The sequence below is a fragment of the Myotis daubentonii genome, chromosome 4 (genome assembly GCF_963259705.1).
Source record: "Myotis daubentonii chromosome 4, mMyoDau2.1, whole genome shotgun sequence".
In the NCBI taxonomy this organism is placed as follows: Eukaryota; Metazoa; Chordata; class Mammalia; order Chiroptera; family Vespertilionidae; genus Myotis; species Myotis daubentonii.
The window spans coordinates 57,223,806-57,245,136 of record NC_081843.1 but is presented as its reverse complement, the minus strand read 5'-3'; the positions used below and the strand labels follow the sequence as shown (position 1 = coordinate 57,245,136).

Below are 21,331 nucleotides of genomic sequence, written 5' to 3'. Positions count from 1 at the left end.
GGGGCAGATGTTCAACGCAGGAGCTGCTGAGCAACAGCAACTTTGCAGAGTTGCTGCACTCCGGGACCCCTTGGGGGATGTCAGACTGCGGGTTTTGGCCCGATTCCCACAGGCCAGCAAGGACACCACCTGCCAGAGGGACCCCATTCACTCTGCAGATACCCTTTGAGCCCTGTCGCTGCCCCAGTGCAGCCGGCCAGGGAGGGACCTTGGGAGGTTGGCTCCAATGTGTGTCCGGCCCATCTTGTCCAGTCCCGCCCTGCTGGCCACCTTCTAATTAGTTTCCTTTCAATGTGCATGAATCCATGCACCGGATCTCTAGTATAGATAGGAAGTAAAAGTCCTCCCTTTTCCCCAGTTGTCCCCATAGAAAACCATTGGAAATACAATTAGGTTATATTACTTTCGATTTTTAAATACATGTGTATACTGTTTTATAATTTCACTTTTAAAAAAATAATGTCTTTTATATTTCTAACAATTTAGTTCTAAAGCTGTTATGTGAGGTGGAGCAAGGTAGGGCTTTAAGCAGTGTCCTGGCCTGGGGTACGGAGTCCACCTTGGGTAAGGAGGGCATCAATGTGGTGGGGCTGGTGCCCTGGAAGAGGGTGTCACAGTCCAAACAGAATAAAGAGCATATCTATGTGTGTCAGCAGCCCAGGGTAGGGTGTTAGCAAAGGCCAAGTCCGAGAGGAAACTCTAGGGCAGGGTTTTGAAGCCAGATGAGAGAGGGAGCAAAAAGCAAGCAAGTACTCAAAGGATGATGAGACATGTGAAAAGGAACCAAAGCTAGCTAAATAGAACCACAACTGAGACAATTGGAGTATCAATGTAAGTAATGTAAATAAAGTTAGTCACAGATCCAAACCCTTGGAATAAAATAAAAAACATGAGTCCATTAGGATATAATAAATGAATGAATAAAAGTTTGATGAGAAACAGAGTATTTATAATGTCAAAAGTAACCTCTCCCCCTAAAGATGTTAATTACAAAGGGAAAAATGATGTAGTGGAAATGTCAGTAATATACCACCTTAATCAAATGATCAAAATGGTGTCATTAGTAATGAGACAAAATCGAAGTTGTACCAGCTAATGCGATGCTATGGTAGCCATGTAGCCAGCTTCCAAGAAGATGATCCTCGTGTCCTAGTATTCATGCCCTTGGGCTAATCTCGGACACACTGAGTGGCCTTGACCTGGGTAACCAATAGGATATCACAGAAACTATGTGACTTCTGATGTTAGGTCCTAGGAAACATTGCTCACTCTTGGGGGAGCCAGCTGCCATATTGTAAGGACACGCAAGCTGTCCTAGAGAGAAGGCCACATAGTGAGGAGGTGTTGTTTCTGCCGCTCACTGCCACTCACTTGCCAGCCATGTGAGTGAGTCACCTCGCAAGCAAATCCTCTAGCCCCGTCAAACCTTCCGATGATTATAGTCCTGCCAACATCTTCACTGCACCCTCATTAGAGAACCACCCTCATTAGAGAACCACTATTCTTCGCATAGAGCATGCCAAATAATGTTTATGGTTCTCAGCTACTAAGTTTTGGAATAACTTAATATGCAGGTTTGGACACTGATATAGATGTAGTGAGATATTCCTGCCAGGGATGTACAGCCTGAATCTAGTCCTGATGAAACAGAAAACAAACACTAGTCAAGAGGCATTCTGAACAAACGTTGGCCTGAAGTCTTCAATAGAATCAAGGTCATACAAGTTAAAGACAGACTGAGAAACTGTCCTGCAATGAAGGAGACTGGAGACATGAGGATTTTACATGCAATGCTTGATTCTGGGTTCGTTTGGTATCCGGGACATTATAGGCACAGTTGGCAAAGTTTGGAGACTGATGATTAGAAGACAGTAATGTGTGAATCTGCATATTTTTATTTTGGTGGCTGTATTGTGGTTATTTAGTGGGATGTACTTTAGAAAATACACACTAAAGTATTCAGAAGTGATGAGGCATCATCAGGCCAGCAGTTCACTCTCAGATAATTAAAGAAAAAAGTTCTCCACTTGCAACATTTCTGTAAGTTTGAGATGGTTGAAACATTTTTTAAAAGTATGCAAAAAGGAAAAATATAGAACAGTTTTAAAAATACGTTTTTAAAGGGATGTATAGCATTCAAGTTTTGTATCAAAAAATAATTTCTTTTACCAGACTTTCATTGACGGGCATTTAAATGGGTTCCAGTTCTTTGCTATTATAAACACCCAGTTCTTTGTTATTATAAACAGTGCTAGTAAATACCCTTATCAACATGTGTATACTCTTGTTCAATTTTTGCCCAAGAATAAGTCCCTGGAATCAAATTGCTATGTGAATGGATATGTACCCTTTAATCAGTTTAATCATAAGTCATTGTAGGAAACCACATAGAACCTCCTTAAAATGAAATTTATATTTGGTAGTTACTTTCATTTGTTTTTCCCCCACTGGAAGGAGTGGGGACTTTATCTGTTTCAATTATTACCATCCCCAGCATTAAGATAGTCTGAAGTACTCAATAAATATGTGTTGCAACAATAGTAACAGCATATATTTATTATATGTCTGAAACTCTTCTAAGAATATGAATTAATTTATTCCTTGTAACGACCCTATGAGATAAGCTGTAGGATTATTTCCACTTTGCAAGTGAGGAAACTGAATCAAAGAGAGGCTGGGTACTCAGTGGTTTCACAAGGCTAGTCAATGGTGGAGCCAGGAGGCCAGGGATAGTTTTTCTTTGGTTTACAAGCTCTAAGCCACTATGCTATCCTGGTTTTCTCTTGTTGAATAAATCAATCAATGAATGAATGTCCAATATATTTATTTGATTCTTTGACCAGTTACAAAATTCAACTCTTTGGGGGTTTCTTTTCTTTTTTTTTCAAATGAAAATGGAAAGGAATGGACTGCTTACTTTGTAAAAGCCAAATTAGCTTATGGTCCTCTATAACAGGCTTGACTGCACTATATAATAGTACTGCTCCTGGAATTAATATCCGTGCAGGTATAAACTGTAAATTGTTCTTACTAAGAATTTATGCATCTGTAAACAGAATATTTGCTTTGTATTACAAATAAAATAGTAAATCTGGATCCACAGCTGGAGTCTAGGAGGCAGAACCTATATTGCATTACTTATTTTTTAACACATCCTCTGCTCCCACCTGGACTCCTGTGCCCTGTCCTTTTCTGCACCAGGAGTGCCCATGTCCATCTCCTACAGTGGAAACCCAACCACCTTCCACGCTCCCCTCAGTAGTCACCTCTTCCACTGAAGACTGCTTTACCTTTCTGTTCTTTCTTTTTTTTTTTCTTTTTTTTAATATATTTTATTGATTTTTTACAGAGAGGAAGGGAGAGAGATAGAGAGTTAGAAACATCAACGAGAGGGAAACATCGATTAGCTGCCTCCTGCACATCTCCCACTGGGGATGTGCCCGCAACCCAGGTACATGCCCTTGACCGGAATCGAACCTGGGACCCTTCAGTCCACAGGCTGACGCTCTATCCACTGAGCCAAACTGGTTTCGGCCTTTCTGTTCTTTCTTACCCTCCTCTTGAAGGTTGAAATGATCTTTACTACCTCAAAATTCCCTGAATCCTTTTTACAGTACTTTTTATAACATTGTAAACATACCTTATATTAATTGTGTCAAGTCCTCATCTCCGATAATAGGCTATATTCTCTTTTAGTTTTATTCATTTTATAAAACCCCAACATATTACGATATTTTATACAGAATATGGAATTACGTATGTGTTTTAACGAGGTAATAAATTATTTCAAAGAAATATATTTGAATTTTTAAAATCCTAAATCAGAAGACTACTAAATTGTTTTGAATATTATATATTTAAAAATGATCAGGGATTATAAAATAACAAATGAAATGGTTAGAAATGATTTTTTTAATCTGATGATTTGTGTTTTGTTTACCAAGGCATCAAGTACCAAGAAGCATAATTGGCTTTCATTCCTATAAGACCTTGTGTTTAGTTCATGGCTGCAAATATCAGCTTTGCTTCCACCCGCAACTTCAGTTCACTTTTCTTTTAGTAGGTGCTTTGGCACATCAAAGGTAATAAAATCAATCAGAGATAAGTGGAATTTTTTTTCAAAGGCTAGTACTTAAGATGTGTTCCTGTTAAAGAATTTCAATACTAAATTTGTTTTCAAGTATTTGTATAATACCAAATTTCCCTGCCAACTGGAAAGACTGTCCTTGAATCTTGTTCTGCATGAAATAATAAAATATTACCCTTTCTCCACATATACTTAAAAAACAAGAACTTCAAGGAATGTTAAGTATTTTCATCAGACAGGATTTTACTTTGTTGCTGGCATAGCCTTCAGGCCAGTTGTTTCTATTCCTCTTTAAGGAGTACTTTCCTTTACCCAGGGTCTGGGACAAAGCTGAAGTGTTTTGTTTTTCCTTTTTCTTTTTCTTTTCTTTCTTTTTTTTTTCTCTGAAAGTTCCAATAGCAAGCAAAAGAGAAAGTTCAAACAAATACCATTAGTCTTTTAAAAATATCATTGTTTATGTAAATTAACAGTGGTCCTTGGGTGCCGCTGAGTCCCAAGCATCTTTGGATTGGTTGGATATTCTGTCATGTTTTATCTAGAAAGCTTTGACCATGAAGTCTTCACGTTTATCTTTAGTTTCTGGTTTTTTGTTTTAGTTTGGGGTGGTTTTTTTGTTTGTTTGTTTTTTAATTAGCTTCACTATCTTGTGATTTCCTGAGGAGAGTTTAGAGGATAATGTATTACTGTGGAGCACTTCTATATGATCTTACTGATGTTTACTGTGTTATTCATCTAGCCATTGGATTTGAGGTTTCCCAAACTATAATCAGTGATTAAAATTAAACTTTAAGAAATCTTTATGGTATTTTTATGTTGTGAATGATAGATTTGAAAACAATGCTTTCTCACCACAATCTACAAACTTGACACATAGTCTGAAATATGTTGAGGACAACAGTAATATCAAAACATGCATATTTTAGATTTTAGCCCAGTTGAGTCTCTTCATAAAATTTTGAGATGCTGCACCAGTTCTGCACGGCCTCTTTTTATATTAATGCTAAGTTCTTGATCATACCCTTCGTAGATAAATTCATTTGGAGGCCAGCCGAGATTCTCCCTGTTGTTTCTACATGCATTACATTGTAAATTTCCAAACTTTATTCAGGAAAGAATACGTTTTGGGAGGCATACGTTATAAGTAATTATTACTTTGTATATTAGATGCAGAATTATTCAGTAGGCATTGGTATTTCATATATCGTGTTAACTGTAGACTTTTGGTTGTCTTTGAAATAATCCTGGGAACTTCAGCGATTGCTTCTGTGGTGCCATTCATGGCAGGGGGTATTCTTCCTCAGAACTGTAGCTCTGTGGTACATAAACATAAACATGCCTTTGTGCTCAACATCTTTCTCTATGTATCCAAGTGCTTTGTCTCTGCTTCTCTTAGCGCCCCCTTTCTTTTGCCCTTTTAGCCCGTCATTTGCGTAAATAAGTTTGTTTATATTCAGCAGAGAATTAAGTGCGTTTTTGATGATAGAAGGGAATGATATAGTAAGTCAGAAGAAATACCGAGAGTGGGATGGAGGAGAGGGAAAAGGGGGCAAAGTCGGGAGGAAAAGGGAGAGAGTGGGTGTGAGGTAGGAAGAAAGAGCAAAACAGAGACCACTGGGGCTTTGTGAAATCTTGGGGGCTGTTGCGGGGGAGGGAGATCCACTGACCAGCATTTTCCCCAGGCTTGGGCTCAAGCTTGTGAAACTGCGAATGTATTAAAGAACCTCAGCTGGGATTTGCAGAGGACAAATGCTGTAATGTGTTAGTCATCCATTATCTGCTTCTATTTTTGCAGGTCCTGAATGATGACTGACGCGGGTTGGTGTGATATCCCTCACAGTCCCTGTCATTCCCCAGTGATAAGGAACGCGCAAGTCTAGCCCCAGCACCAGGGTAAAAAGAAGAAAAAAAAAAAGAAAGAAAAAGCAGCTCTAGAAGGAGGAAAGCTTCCGCTTGCGGACCGGACAAAAGTACCGCCTTCCCACGGTTTCTGGGTGAGGCTAGGGCTCCAGACTCGCCGGGTCCTGCTCGCCCGCTGCTCTCCCGGCAGATGGTGTGTGGCCGCCGCAGGACGCCCGCCGCGCCCCGGCCATGAAGTAGCGGCCGCTGCCCACGCGGCCCCAGCGCTGCGCTGCCGGCTCTCCCGGCGGGGCCGGAGCGGCGTGGACATGGCTGGCGTTCGGAGCCTGCTACTTCTCCTCCTCGTGTTTCAAAGCAGCTGCCTGGGGTTCAGAAGCCCACTTTCTGTCTTTAAGAGGTGGGTGCGTGTGCTGTTGCTGTGTGAACGGGCGGAATGTTGTTTGGGTGGTGTCTGCATGCTGTTGAAAACTGGGATCACTTTTGGGGACCTGCGTGTCGGAGGAATAGACAAGGCTGCTCTACTTTGCCGAGCTGACTTGGGATTTTAGCACAGTAACTTCTTGTGAAGTCCCCTTTACAGGGTAAAAAAACAAACACAAACCCACTGTAGTGTCAGCCAAGCTGCACTGGCTTTCAAAACTTCAATTAGAAGTTGTGATTTCCAATACAGATCGCTCCCTCTTGGGGAGATATTTCAGAAACTACATCTAGGCGTTTAGACTTGAATGCCTTCTTTTATAATAGCTGGAAGAATAAAATATCAATATAGGTAAGTGGTGGGAAGAATCAGATCATGGGCTGTAAGAGCTCACGGGAAAACACTGGGCTGTAGACACACTCCTCATAATTACCATATTAAATATTTATGCGCTTATACATTTGTAATTCACATCACAGCTCCCCCCACCTTCTATTCTGCCTCCTAGCATTATTATTGTTGGTTTTTGTTTCTGACTCGTAATATGAGGCACTCATAAAATACTCACAAAAATGTTACTAGGTTATAGTTAATATTTCTTCCAATAGAAAATTGTCAGGTCTGTGATAACTTCTAATTTATTAATACTGTATTTTCATTAACTAGAAACAAATAAGTAATCTGACAAGTTTTTATTGAATTGAGTTTTAAATGTAACCTGCTTGTTAGCTTTGATTACATTTTGTTTACAAGTTAGACATATATTGCTCATGGACTATAAAGTCGAATTCTGAGAATGTTTTAGAATATTATGTAGTTATCACATCTTTTTACCTGGTCTAAATCAATAATCTTTAATTTTACAGTCATAGAATCCCTTTCTTTTTTCTTTCTCATTTCAAGTTAAAATTCCATTATGTTCAAAGATATTGAAATTACCCTTTTTTTTTTTTTTTTAAGGTTTAAAGAAACTACCAGATCATTTTCCAATGAATGTCTTGGTACCACCCGGCCAGTAACTCCTATCGATTCATCTGATTTTGCATTAGATATTCGAATGCCTGGGGTCACACCTAAACAGGTGAGGGGAATTCTATATTTTATTATTCACTTATTCTATGTACAATTTATTGTTAAAGAAACTGCATTTATAGCAGTAGTAACTTCTTTAAAAATAGGCATTTGCTTTCAAGACTCCTTAGGGCTAGAACAATTGACTATTATAGAGAGGAGTACATCTTTCAAGGTAAATACAGTATTTCAGTTAAATTCTTTTTCAAAAATTTTACTCATATTGTTAGTTGTGTTTGGAAATGGAACCTTGAAAATTTACGTTTTGAAATTCTCAGTGGAATCATAGCCTCTGTACTGCAACATGTAGTATGTACTAAAATATGAAAAATTTATTCTAATAAAAGGAAATGATATTGAGCAGCTACATCTAAGAGTTAACTTTGTTTAAATACCCTTCTATCGCAGCCACAGGTTAAGAGCCAAAGTATGTGTTTACTGCCAAAAATCTGAAAAACAAAATATTTCACACTTTAAAAGTTAAGAGAATTGTTCATACAGGTGGTGGATTATAAGTGTTCCATAGCACAATTTGCTTGTTTTAAGAGATGTATTGTGAAGAAATGATTGGAGAACTCATGCAAGCGTCACATATAGCATTTTGAGTAGAACTAGGTTGTGGCGAGGGCTTTCCCGGTTTTAAGTATACACAAGAAGCTCAAACTCACTTCTCTCATGTGTTTAAGGTGTTTCATTAAGCATGAGAAGGCCAGAATTAATTATGCTCTGCAAGCAGGCAGTGCAGGGATTTATTTGTGCCATTAAAAGATAGTCCTCTCCTTTCTAAGGGCTGCAGCAACAGGGACCTGCGTGTTACAGAACTGCAGTGGCTGATGACTCACAGTTGCAGATAAAATTCGATTTTTCTTGTCTCTTTAAGTACTGAGAAAATAAAAGTCTTCTCCTTACTGGGGAGAATTCCTTTGAAGCGGACATTCAGCAGCTCGAGAAAATATACATAGTCCTCTGTGGGGGGACTAAGGACTGACATTCATTTATTGGGATTCCTGTATATGATCTAACGATCTATAATTGACTTCTTTTACTACTCTGAAAATTACTCTCACTCCCCTAACCCCTGCCCATACTCAGGTGACCAGCCAGATGACTCTTCTGTATGTTCAGTTGTTAATGTTCTGGCCTTTAATTCCATAAGGTCTTTATTTAATATGTAGTCAGAAGAGCTGTCATGAGATTGGGAATCGGAGAGATTGACAGTTGCTCACTTGTGAAGTATGCTTCTTATTGTCTTTTCTCATTTTTAAATGATTTTCCTCCTATATTTGCTTAACTGACTTTATATTACTTTTTTTTTTTAAACCACTGTGATCTTTTGCACCTTTTTTCCTCCCAAGAATATCATTATTTTCTCAAGTAGTCATTTGGTTCATTATTCTGGGTTTTTTCTTCTTCTCATTATCTGATAGTAAGAACATTTAAATTACGTAACAATCATAATAAGTAATTGTGTTGGGGTCAATATTCTCAGAAAGAGTTCCTAGAGGAATTCATTGTAAAAAAAAAAAAATGTAGAGGAGCACCATTTTCATAAAGTAAAATGTGTTTACTCATTTTTATAATCTTATAATTACCAAAATAACTCCATGGAAAAAGAATATATATTTAGTAAATTACAGGCTTGTTATTTTGTGCTATCTGCATTCAGCTTTGCCTCATGCAGTAGAATTGTGCTAGTTCCCTTCCCAACATAAAATTCTTTGTTGCTCCTTCTCTTGAGACTATGTGGTTCCAGGACCCAGAAGTGGAGCACATGAACTAGCATTAGCAGATTGTTGTAACCCACCTCCCCTTTCACAGTGACTGGTTCAGAAGAAGGTGTATGACCAAGACTAATCCAATGAAATCTTAGGACTTTTGCTGAGAATCAATTTTTCTGTTGCGTGTGAGCCAGGCCTAGGATCAGCTGAGTTCATGAGCAGAGCCATGCCTAGAGTAAAACTAATACCATAGAATGCGATGCAGAGAGACTGAAAGAATATAGGTTCTTGGTGGCAATGCTACTTAGGGAATTTGCAACTGTGTTAGCCTTTCTTGTTTCAACCAGGTCCAGTTGGGTTTTCTCTGACTTGTAACTGAAACTATCTAACTGGATAAGTGTTTCACTTGTTTTGTCTGATCAGCTCAGAGCAGGTTGTTGAAAGTTTCTGCCACTTCCCCCGTCACTCTCTACTGACTGTATGCCACGAGTACTTACTGACTTGATTTGGTTGACATACAGGTTATATACCTTATCACCTTCATGAGAAATGGTAGTTATACTTCCTGTTGAGGATACTCAGAAAGAAGTGGATAAAGAAACCCCATATCCCTTTCCTCCTGAACTTGGTGTTCTTGTTAACAAAGACACCGTGCTTTAATTGTGAGAGTACTTTTGATGAAGAAAGTATTTTCTTAAAAATGCAGGTGAAACTAAGTTTAACACAGATCCTTAAGAGGAAAGGAGCTAAAAAGGCAAGGAAAGAAAAATAAAAAAAGCACTAGACAAAAGAAATAAAAGATGGAAGGGAATAAGAAGAGTAGGCCAAAAAAAGAGAGAAAGAAATACAAGAGAATAGAATGATCAAGAACAAAAATAAAAGGAAAAAGAAATCAAGAATAACTATAATATGAAGAACAGGACAGTTAAAAATTATATCAGGAAGAGAGGAGTAAGGAAATCATAAAAACAAGGAAAGCATTGAGGAGTTAAAATGTTGTTGTTTTTAATGGCAGAAGATCAAGAAAAACAACAAAATTAAAAGAAAGGAAGGACTGAGAACCAGAACTTGAGTTGGTAATTGAGGCAGACCAGATTGATTAAGAGATGTATTTATTCCATAGATTTTATAATAAAGCACACCTTAAGTTTTGGCAAGAATGAAAGATACATCAGTGAATCTCGTGTAAGCCCTTTCCTTGGGAAACTTGAGATTGTTAGGTAGCCTTGGAAAGAGAAACAGCAGATGTAGAAGAGAGGCAGAGAGAACCTCCCCTATAAGATAGAGAGCGCAGCTAACCAATATTGCTGATGAAGTACATGCCCAGATTAGTGTTCTACCAAAGAATCTCCACTCATGTCGGGCCTCTCTGAGTTGCAGTCCATTCCGGCTTCAAACATGGCTCCCGTTGAACTCGCTCCAGGGTGGCCGGGAAAGTAGTTGATTATCAATTGTAATACCAACTTTGTAATCAAAGTGAGCTTACTCTTCTTCTTCTCTAACTTGAAATTTAGAAAAAGAACTTTTGTCTTTTTTCATAGACTCCTCATTGTTCAGTGTTCTTTTCAGGCTTTGGGACGATTAGGGAGAAGAGTCAGCAGCTTTTAGGCAGCCCCGGGTAGAATCTGTTGTCCAAGGGCACTAGCTTCATATCCAGCAGTGTCTCGAAGTGCTGGCATCTCAGGCTCATAGCACTTGTCTTCCTCGTTTGGTTCCCTTTCTCACTGCGGACCCAGTGGGCTTTTGCTGTCACCAACTCTCATATCAGTAAACCTAACAGTTTGATAAACTGCCAGTTCATGGTCATAGTAAGGTGTTATCATCAGTTTGATGTGTTAAATATTCCATAAGGGGTTGATTTTTAAATAAAATAAATATGGCATAATTACCATGATTTTACATAAGATTTATTTTCTAAATCTAAGCAACATCTAGTGGGTTAGAATGTAGGCTTTGGGGCTGGGCGACAGCATTCTTGTCCTTGCTCTTGATGTGTCAACTCAGGTATGTTTCCTTCTTTTTTTAAAAAAAATCCTCACCTGAGGATATGTTTTTTATTGATTTTCGAGAAAGAGAGAGGAAGGGAGAGAGAGAAAAACATTGATCAGTTGCCCCTTATATGCACCCAGACTGGGGATGGAACAACCTAGGTATGTGCCCTGACCAGGGACTGAAGCTGCAACATTTTAGTGTATGGGATGATGCTCCAACCCACTGACCCACCCGGCCAGGGCTCATGTTTGTTTCTTAACCTGCTAGTCCTGCTCTTTTCTCTATAGAGAGAGTAATAGTAGTGTCTATCCAGGATTGTTCTGGGGACTCAGCAAGGTAAGACCAGTGCACGTTCCAGTTGCCCTTCACGTGGTAAGTTCTCAGAAAATGTGAACTCATTATTTTTATTATATGTGTTGAGGAAAATGTGATTGAGCCTTAAGAAGAGAAGGAAATTGCCAACCCTTATGCTTTCAGTAATGACTTCATGGAGAAAGGAAGGCATTGCAGTAATTCTGAAGGAGAGGAAAGGTAGCCAAATAGAAAATACGAACGTGGACAAGGGAAACCTGGAGAAAGTAAGCAAGGAAGTAAATCTTCCAGTGAGCTTATTTTTAGGTCGTTATTTCCGTTAAATATCCCTTATGATCAGAGAATCAAAGAACACTGAGAATGGAGGTATTTTTCTCCAAGTTCTTATATGTCTTTTATACTCCTTAGAAAAGAACTTATCAAAAGCAGTTTCATCGGTGTGAAGCCTTAATTTTTTTTTATAACAGTTTGAAATTAGCCTGGATTTTTTCACGTTGCTGAGAACTTTGTACATTACCCTTCTTAAAAAATTACTCTTTTCTAATGTAAGTCCCTTCATATCTTAGGTTTATATAGTATTTTATTTATCTGTTACTTGTTCAACTTAGATACTCTGTATTCTTGGCTAATGGATTTATAAATGCAAACTAATTTGTAAATGATATACTTTTACAAATTAAATATTAAATTAAATATTTTCTTTGAGTGTAATAACCTGAAATCATGTAATTGAGATTTTGTCCCCATTTTTGGCATAGTCATCAGTGTAGTCGTTTTCCTCTCTTATTTTGGGAAAAGTGTGAAAACTGTGGAGGAGTATACTTTTTCCTTCCTAAACGTCTTGCAAATTCTTGTTTGTTCCTTATTTGTTTTTTTAAAGAGTCACAGAACATGCTTTGAAATCAGAAAGCAGCCTTCTCTGTGTTCATGAGCACAAATATCTATTGCCAGGAACCCCAGGAAATGGAACAATTCTGAGTTTAAAGATCACATCAGATAACCCAGAACAGCAAGTTGAAAAACCTGAAATTAGAGTCTTACGTTACCACTTATTTTAAAATAATATGAAGGAGCGTAGTCACTGAAATAAAGCCAGAATGAACAAAATACTCCTACAAAATTTTTTCAAAAGCTTCCCAGTGTTTATCTTTGTTTATTTTTCTTAAAAATGAACATTAGAAAGTGTTTACTAATATATTTTAACGTTTTCATTTTCTAAAAAGAGGGAAGAGATTCCCCTTGCCTCAATAGTGTATAAATATATCATCATGTAATAAGAACCTAGCACTTACAGGGTTTTTTAACAGCAGCCATTTAAGAAATAAATTTTAAAATGTCAAGCCATAATCATAACGTCACTTTAAACCAGCATTTGCTCAGAATATGTTTATCAAAGAGGTAATATACAAGTTAAGTGCATAATTGCTGTGGTGCCGTAATTTTTCTCAAGTTCAGAATATTGATTTAATTAGTCTTTTTCATGTCCAGTCACTTAGTTGAACAGAAGTTCGGCTTCTGGCTGATTTTGTGGAAATTATAATATGTTGAATCTATGTATTTTAACCCTATCATTATGAGGGGAAAAAATAGCCCCAGTCAGTGCTTAAAATCCAGGACAACATTACCTAGGACTCCAGAAAAAATGATGCTTTACTGGAATAATTTTTAGTTCTTTGAAGGTTCTGATTTTCTTGTCTCCTTCTCTTTAGTTACTAGTATATAATAATATTTGCATTAAAAAAATAATGCTTCCCAGCCAGTGTGGCTTAGTGGTTGAGTGTCGACCTATGAACCAGGAGGTCATGGTTCAGTTCCCAGTCAGGGCACATACCCAGGCTGTGGGCTCCATCCCCAGTAGGACGTTTCCATCTCTCCCTTTCTTTGGCTTTCCGACACAAGTCCATTTGGTTGAGAGAAGCTGCTGGGAAATGTGAAAAACTGTGAGGCCATGAGTGTGAAAGAGCGGTGGCTCCAGTAGCCAGTCCTGCACCAGTGCGTTTTGGTTGCTTAGAAAAAAATAGACCCTTGGTAAAGAGTGAGTGCATTAAGTCATTGTCAAAATATGAGCATGACTCATGGCTTTTAGTATTTCTTTTTCTTCCATTCTTAGTTTTGTCTCCCTTCCCCCAAAAAGAAAAGTAGCATGGTGATCTTGTTATTGAAGGGAGAAAATCGAGGACTATCCTAATTCTGGACCAGCATTTGCTTTTTATTTCGAAAGACTTAGGCACCGCATATTCTAAAATTCCAAAGTTTGGAAGAAGAGCAGCAAAAGAGATTAAAATGCTATATACCCTGGCCTTCCCACAAACGGAGGAAGTAACTTTATCTAGTTCACCAATGGAGAAGCTGATTATTAGAAAAGACAGTTGCCAGGCCCTTGTTTTGTTTACTTATCTGTCTCACATGAAATTGGTTTTTCCACTTTCTAATTTGAAAGCTCAGGATTAGCATCAGTCAAATTCTCAACTTGTATTTATTTGTATAATCCTCCCCTTGCTTCATCAGTGAGACTCAATGCTACAAATTTAATAAAAAACAAAAAATGTTAAGTGAAGCTTATAAACAGCAAGTTAAAGTTGCATGTAGCTCATTGCCTATTGTTTAAGTTTAAATTATCATAATTCCTCTATTTTTACTAAAACCTTTTAGTGTGCACTTAGGGAGGATATGATTTAACTTATTAACAGTGTTTTCCTCTGTGAGAATAATCTAAACATGTCACCTGGGTTCAGAGCTGCAAATATAGATTGACCTTTGTTTATTAAAATCTGAAACATAAAAATACTTTGTTTTCAATTTTTGATATTTTTTAATAATATGAAACTTCAGAGATTAGAAAAAGTAACTACACTATAAGAGACTACCTTATGATCACCTCTTTTCTCAATAAGATTTAGAGTTCTTTTCTGTTTGTTTGTTTTTTCTAGTAAATTTGTAAAGGAGAAATTATGTTACTGAGTGCTCGTTATGTACCACTACTGTATGAGGCACTTTATAAGCATTGTCTCATTAATTTTCATAAAAACTGTTCAAGGTACTATTATTCCCATCTATACTAATAAAAGAGAAAAATGGTAATTGGCGTACAACGATACCCTTTTCATTGGCTAATCAGGGCTATATGCAAATTAACTGCCAACTAAGATTGGCATTTAACTGCCAACAAGATGGCGGTTAATTTGCATATGTAGGCACAATGCAGGGAGGCGAAAGGGAAAGCAGGAAGAAGCCCCCTGCCACTGACAGTGATCAGAAACCCAGGGGGGAGCTAAGAGCTGGGGGGCAGGGCAAAGGCGGCCCTGAGGCCGCCTTTGCCCTGCCCCCGAGCCATGATCGGAGAATCAGGTGCCTATTCCGCCCTGGCCAGTGATAGCAGGAAGTAGGGGTGGAGCCAGCGATGGGAGCTGGGCACGGTCGAAGCTGGCAGTCCCAGGAGCTAGGGGTCCCTTGCCTGGGCCTAAAGCGAAGCCCGCTGCCCGGGCCAGACGCCTCAGCCAGAGGCTTCCTGCAGGGGCAGGGGCGGAGCCCGCGCGATCGCGGCCCCCCCCCCCCCCCCCCGCCACTGCAGGTCCCTGCTGCCCAGGCCGGATGCCTAAGGCCAGAGGCGTCAGGCCTGGGCAAGGGGCCGATCCTGCGATTGGAGGGTGATGGGAGTCAACGCCTGAGGGCTTCCCAGTATGTGAGAGAGGGCAGGCTGGGCTGAGGGACACTCCCCCCCACACACACACACACCCAGTGCACGAATTTCGTGCACCGGGCCCCTAGTTTATTATAAAGAATTGAAACTCAAGGAGATTAAATAATCTGTCTGCAGCCAAATAGCCAGTAAATAAAGGAACAGGGATTTAAATACAGATTTATTTGAATCTGAAACCCATGCTCATTTTATAATCTGTGCTACCAATCTGTTAATGGCCTATATGTTCCCCAGAGAATGTTAGTATATATATTTTTATGTATATGCATGATGTTTTTGGCTTTAAATGTAAAAGATATGTACATATTCATACATGTTTTTATTACACATATGTTGTAAAATAAGAGCTTTCTTTTGTTGAAAAATTATTGGCTCCATCCTAAATCCTTGAATAACTTTTTTTCTTATATTTTTTTTCATGTCCAGAAAGAAATGCCACTAATATGAATTCTGGTACAATATTCCTGATCATCAGGCTGTTAAAAGATACCTTGCAATCAACCTGGTTTAGTTCAACACAATTTTGATTGTCCCTGTCTAAATCTAAGCCAGCCAGAGATTAGCAAATTATTCCTTAAAATGTCAGATAGTAAATATTTTTGCCTTGAGAGCCATAAGGTCCCAGTTGTAACCGCTGCAGTTAGAAAGCAGCCATGGACGGTATGTAAATGAATGAGTTGGCTGTGTTCCAGTAAAAAACTTCATTTACTAAAACAGGCAGCCACCCACAGGCTGCAGTTCCCTGATCCTTGATCGAAACCATTGCATATGCCATTTACGCTAATAAATGGATTTAACCTTTGGCCGCTCACAGACTGTGTCTTCTGACTTATAAAGCATAGAGAATAAAAATACCAATGAAAGGTTAACAGCACTTTGTTCCTTGTTACCTATTTGGTTTTCATAAGTAAATGGTCATAAACAAGAGTTTTCTGTTTTGGAATATTGTATTTCAGACTTCTCCAACTCAGTAATTGGTAATTCCTCTGTTATAGTTCCTCAAGGCCAAATATACTGGAGGGATTCTTGGCTCTTCTTTCTCACACCCTATAATCAATATGCTAGTAAATCCTGTTGTTTCTACCCTCCAAATATATTCATAATACAGGCTTTTCTCCGCATACTCATCTTTCCCTCTCTCCCCCAAGCACCGTCCTCGCTTTCCTGGATTATTACAGTAACTTTCCTAACTGTCTCCCTTACACCCTTACATCCCTAGAGTCTGTGCTCTATGCAGCAGCTGCAGGGATCCAGTAAATACAGAAGTCAGAGCACATCACCCTTCTGTGAATACCCCTTTAAGAGCTTTCTGTACCCCATTTAAAACCAAAAACTTTATTACAACTTCCAAAGCCCTTTTTTTCCCTGTAATCTTTTCTCACTCTTGTGTCTCCCACCCCTCATTTCTCTTATCAGTCATTATATTTACAAAGCAATGCAGAACTCTAATTCTACCACTTGTTGGCTACAAAATCATAGGCAAGATACTTAAACCTTAGTGAGTTTCAGTTTCTTCATCTGCCCAAAATGTAAAACAAAAATTCAAAGTGAAGTTGGTTAAAATATAATTATGGATATTTGGTATATCAAATAAACTCCAAAAGGGAAGTATATAAAGCATGTGACTATATCAATCAACAGAATAATGTATAGTAAATATAATTTAATAGCTATGTGGATATAAAATTTTAAATTTTAGGAAGAGAATATATATTCTTTTTGAATGCATATAGAACATTTGTTAAAATCACAAAACTAGACATTAAGGAACTTCATTTTACTACAATAGAATTTTCTAGATCTTGTCCTCTGATAACAACCCAATAAAACAAGAAATAGACTATGAAGAGATGTCATGGAAATTAAGGATAATTCTTCTGCACAACTTCTGAGACAAGGAAAAAATAAAAATTGAAATTATAAATTATCTAGAGAGTACTGATAAGGAAAATACTTCCAAACAAAACCCATGAGACCCAGCAAATGCAGTACCCAGAGAAAAATTGATAGCCTAAAATTATTTTTTAATGAAAACTATAATAAAGGTAAATTTATATAAACATTCAACTTAGTAAATGAGGAAAAGAGCATTTAAGTCAATGAAAAGGAAGACTAAAGATAAAAGCTGAAATTAATAGGATAAAAAACAAGAAGTATAAACAAAATAAGAAACCATTTCTTTGAAACATCAATTAAAATGAATAAATTCATGACAAACCTAACTATGGATAAGAAAGTACAAAAATCATATATTATTAATTATTAGAAAGTGTAAAGACAAAATTTTAGACACTATTATATGCAACTCTATGTCAGTAAATTTTATAATCCTGAGCAAATGGATAATTTTCTAGAAAATACTTAGCCATCCAGATTGGCTGAAGAACTGAACAGACCACTAACTATAGAAGAGACTGGAAAGGTAAAAAGATTTTATATGTGTATGCGCACACATACACACACACACACACAAACTCTTAAAGATGAGATTATTTAGCCAAGAACACATGACAGAAAAAGGGCTAATATACAATGTATATAAAGAGGTCCCACAGACTGAGAAGACAAGCAACCCAAAAGAAGAGCAAATGAAGAATATTAATGTTAAATTAACAATAAAAAAGTTCAGCCTTGTTAGTAATCATAAATTAAAAAAATATATACCATGTTTTTTCACCCATTAACTTGGCAAAAAATTAAAAAGAGCTATAAAATACATAGCTTTTAAGGATAAAAAGCTATAGTCTCATATATCAGTGAGAGGATGCATTGTCACAAGCTCTTAAGTTATCTGGAATTGTCTTTTAAAGTAAAACTCATATCCTTAGAATTGTGGGAAATTATTCTATAGAATATTATGTAATAAGTGAAAGACTGAGCTAGGTCTACATGTCTTGCCTTAGAAGTTTTGTCATTGTGTATTAATTGATAGCAGCAAACTGCAGAGTCATGTCCAGAATGTGATCCCATCTTAATAAAAATAAATAATAGCAAAATTTGTATACATGTATGGCTCTTTGGTTATATGTTTTTGTTTGGGCATAAAGGAACTTGGAAGGAAGCATATAAGCTGTAAATATTGGTCCTCTAGAGAGGTAGCAATGGAGCAGGATGACAATTTTGGTCAATATATATAAGTTGTTTTATCATTAAAGAGATCACCTATTACTTTATAACTAATTCGTGCACCAGTGGGGTTCCTCGGCCTGCCTGTGGGATCAGGCCAAAACCGGCTCTCCAATAGTCCCTGAGAGGTCCTGGATTGCAAGAGGGTGCAGGCCAGGCCGAGGGACCCCACCGGTGCACGATCAGGGTGGGGAGGGATTTGGGAGGTTGGCCAGCCAGGGAGGGACTATGGGAGGGCTCCAGGGCATGTCTGGCCCATCTTGCTCAGTCTGTATCGGCAGATCCCAGCAGCAAGCTAACCTACCAGTCAGAGCTCTGCCCCCTGGTGGTCAGTGCACCTCATAGTGACTGGTCAGCCAGTCAACTGTCTGCCCCCTGGTTGTCAGTGTACATCATAGCGAGTGGTTGAGCGGACTTAGCATATCATTAGCATATTACACTTTGATTGGTTGAATGGCCAGCTGGTCAATCCGACACTTAGCATATTAGGCTTTTATTATAGAGGACTAGAGGCCCGGTGCACAAAAATTTGTGCACTCGGGGGGGAGTGGGGTCCCTAAGCCCGGCCTGTGCCCTCTCGCAGTATGGGACCCCTTGGGAGATAACGACCTGCTGGCTTAGGCCTGCTCCCGGGTGGCAGAGGGCAGGCCCAATCCCTAGGTGCAACCCCTGGTCAGGCTCAGAGCAGGGATGATTGGGGAGTTGGAGTGCCGCCCCCTGTCATGCACAGAGCAGGGTGGATCGGGAGGTTGGGATGCCACCCTCAGTCACGCTCAGGGTAGGGCCGATTGGGGGGTTGGGGCACCGCCCCCTGTCACGCACAGAGCAGGGCCATTCAGGGGGTTGGGGAACTTCCCCCTGTCACGCAGAGAGGAGGGCCGATCAGGGGGTTGAGGAGCTCCCCCCTGTCATGCACAGAGCAGGGCCCATCAGGGGGTTGGGGAGCTCCCTCCTGTCATGCACAGAGCAGGGCCAATCAGGGGCCTGAGGAGCTCCCCCTGTCACTCACAGAGTAGGGCCGATAGGGGAGTTGGGGCACCGCCCCCTGTCACACACAGAGCAGGGAGGATCAGGGGGTTGGGGCGCTGCACCCTGTCACACTCAGGGCAGAGCTGATGGGGAGGTTATGGCTCTACCCCGTCACACACAGAGCAGGGTGATCACCCACCGTGGGGTGGGGTGGGGGGGTTGGGGCGCCGCACCCTGTCACACACAGCTGCAGGGTGATCAGGGGGTTGGGGAGCTCCCCCCTATCAAGCACAGAGCAGGGCTGATCAGGGGGTTGAGGTGCCTTCCCCTGTCACGAACAGAGCAGGGCAGATAGGGAGGTTGTGGCCCCGCCCCCTGTCACACACAGAGCCGCAGGGCGATCAGGGGGTTTGGGCGTTGCCCCCTGTCACGCTGATCCCAGTGCCGGGAGGCCTCGCGGCTCCGCTGATCCCAGTGCTGGGAGGCATGTTACCCTTTTACTATATAGGATAGAGGCCTGGTGCATGGGTGGGGGCCGGCTGGTTTGCCCTGAAGGGTGTCCTGGATCAGGGTGGGGGTCCCCACTGGGGTGCCTGGCCAGCCTGGGTGAGGGGATGATGGCTGTTTGCAGCTGGTCACACCCCCTTCAGGGTGGGGGTCCCCACTGGGGTGCCTGGCCAGCCTGGGTGAGGGGCTGAGGGCTGTTTTCAGGCTGGCGGGTGACTGAAGCTCCCAACTGCTCCTTTTTTTCTTCTTTTTTTTCTTCTGGGCCAGCTTTAGCTCTGAGGCCTGGCTGAAAGCAGGTATCTGGTTTGTTTGGGTTCTATAATCGAAACACTGTTTCACCTCCAGCTCTGAGATCCTGGCTGGCTGAAAGCAGGTTTCTGGGGTTTTGTTTAGCTTCTATATTTGTATAATGGTTCAAACTGCAAGCTCAGAGGCCGGCAGCGGCAGGCGGGGAACGTTGGAGTCCTCCATCCCTGAAGCAAGCAAGCCTCATGTTCACTGCCCGGCTGCCGGCCGCCATCTTGGCTGGCAGTTATTTTGCATATCACCCTGATTAGCCAATAGGAAGGGTAGCGGTGTGACACCAATTTGCATGTTTCTCTTTTATTAGTGTAGATGTTTAAAAGTTAATAAAGAAATAAACAGTATCACTAACAAAAAGAGTAACAACATAAAGGATCTTCTACCTTTCAGATATAAACCCCTAATGTTCTAGAAATCTCTAGAGGGGTTTTCCACAAAATGCCTGATAAATTTTTAATTACTATTCCTCTGCTTTGCAACAGTGCTATTAAGAGGTCCTGATTAATTAAAGAATTTAGGAAATTTAGTACATGTTTAAAAACAAGTAGAGCTAGATTTGCAGGAGGTCATTCTTCCATTACAGTCAGTCTGAAAATATTTTTGGAAGGCAATCATGCTTATCTTTCCACATTAGTGAGAAAAGTATTTCCTTCTGCACTCATCAGCCATCACAGAAGTCCTCTTTGTTTTATTTATTTTCAGAAATATGTAATCTGAATTAATATTTCTTTTTTGGGTGTGTTTTTCTTTTATTGAATTTATTGGGGTGACATTATTTAATAATATTATGTAAGTTTCAGGTGTATAATTCTATAATACATCATCTATATAATGTATTGTGTGTTCACAACCCTAAATTAAATCTCCTTCCATCACCATTTATCCCCCCTATACCCTCTTTTACCTCTGCCACCTACCCCTTTCCCTCTGGTTATCACCATGCTGTTGTCTATGCTTATAGTTATTGTTTTGTTTTGTTGTTTAATCACTTCACCTTTTTCACTCAGCCTCCAACTCTCCTCCATTCTGACTGCTGTCCATCAGGGCGGGGGGGGGGGGGGGAAATGGACACATATGTAACACCCTTTGTATTACTTTAAGCAATAAAAAAAAACAACTATGTTTCTACGTTGTTAGTTTATTTTGTTCATTCCATCCATGTATAAGTGAGATCATGTGATACTTGTCTTTCTCTGACTGACTTATTTCACTTAGCATAATACTCTTCAGGTCCATCCATGCTGGCACAAAAGGTAAAATTTCCTTCTTTT

At 39.7% G+C, this 21,331-nt stretch overlaps 1 protein-coding gene across 14 annotated transcripts in view; it reads left to right on the top strand.

The window, feature by feature from the left end:
- The window catches only part of PAM (peptidylglycine alpha-amidating monooxygenase), a 277,571-nt gene that overhangs the window by 118,233 nt on the left and 138,007 nt on the right, over positions 1–21,331 (top strand). For all 14 annotated transcript variants that reach the window (XM_059694004.1, XM_059694017.1, XM_059694016.1 and 11 more), the window contains 2 exons: positions 5,880–6,341; positions 7,323–7,443. In XM_059694004.1, coding sequence (XP_059549987.1) covers positions 6,253–6,341; positions 7,323–7,443 — 210 coding nt within the window. In that variant the 5' untranslated portion in view covers positions 5,880–6,252. The remainder of the gene's footprint in view (positions 1–5,879; positions 6,342–7,322; positions 7,444–21,331) is intronic.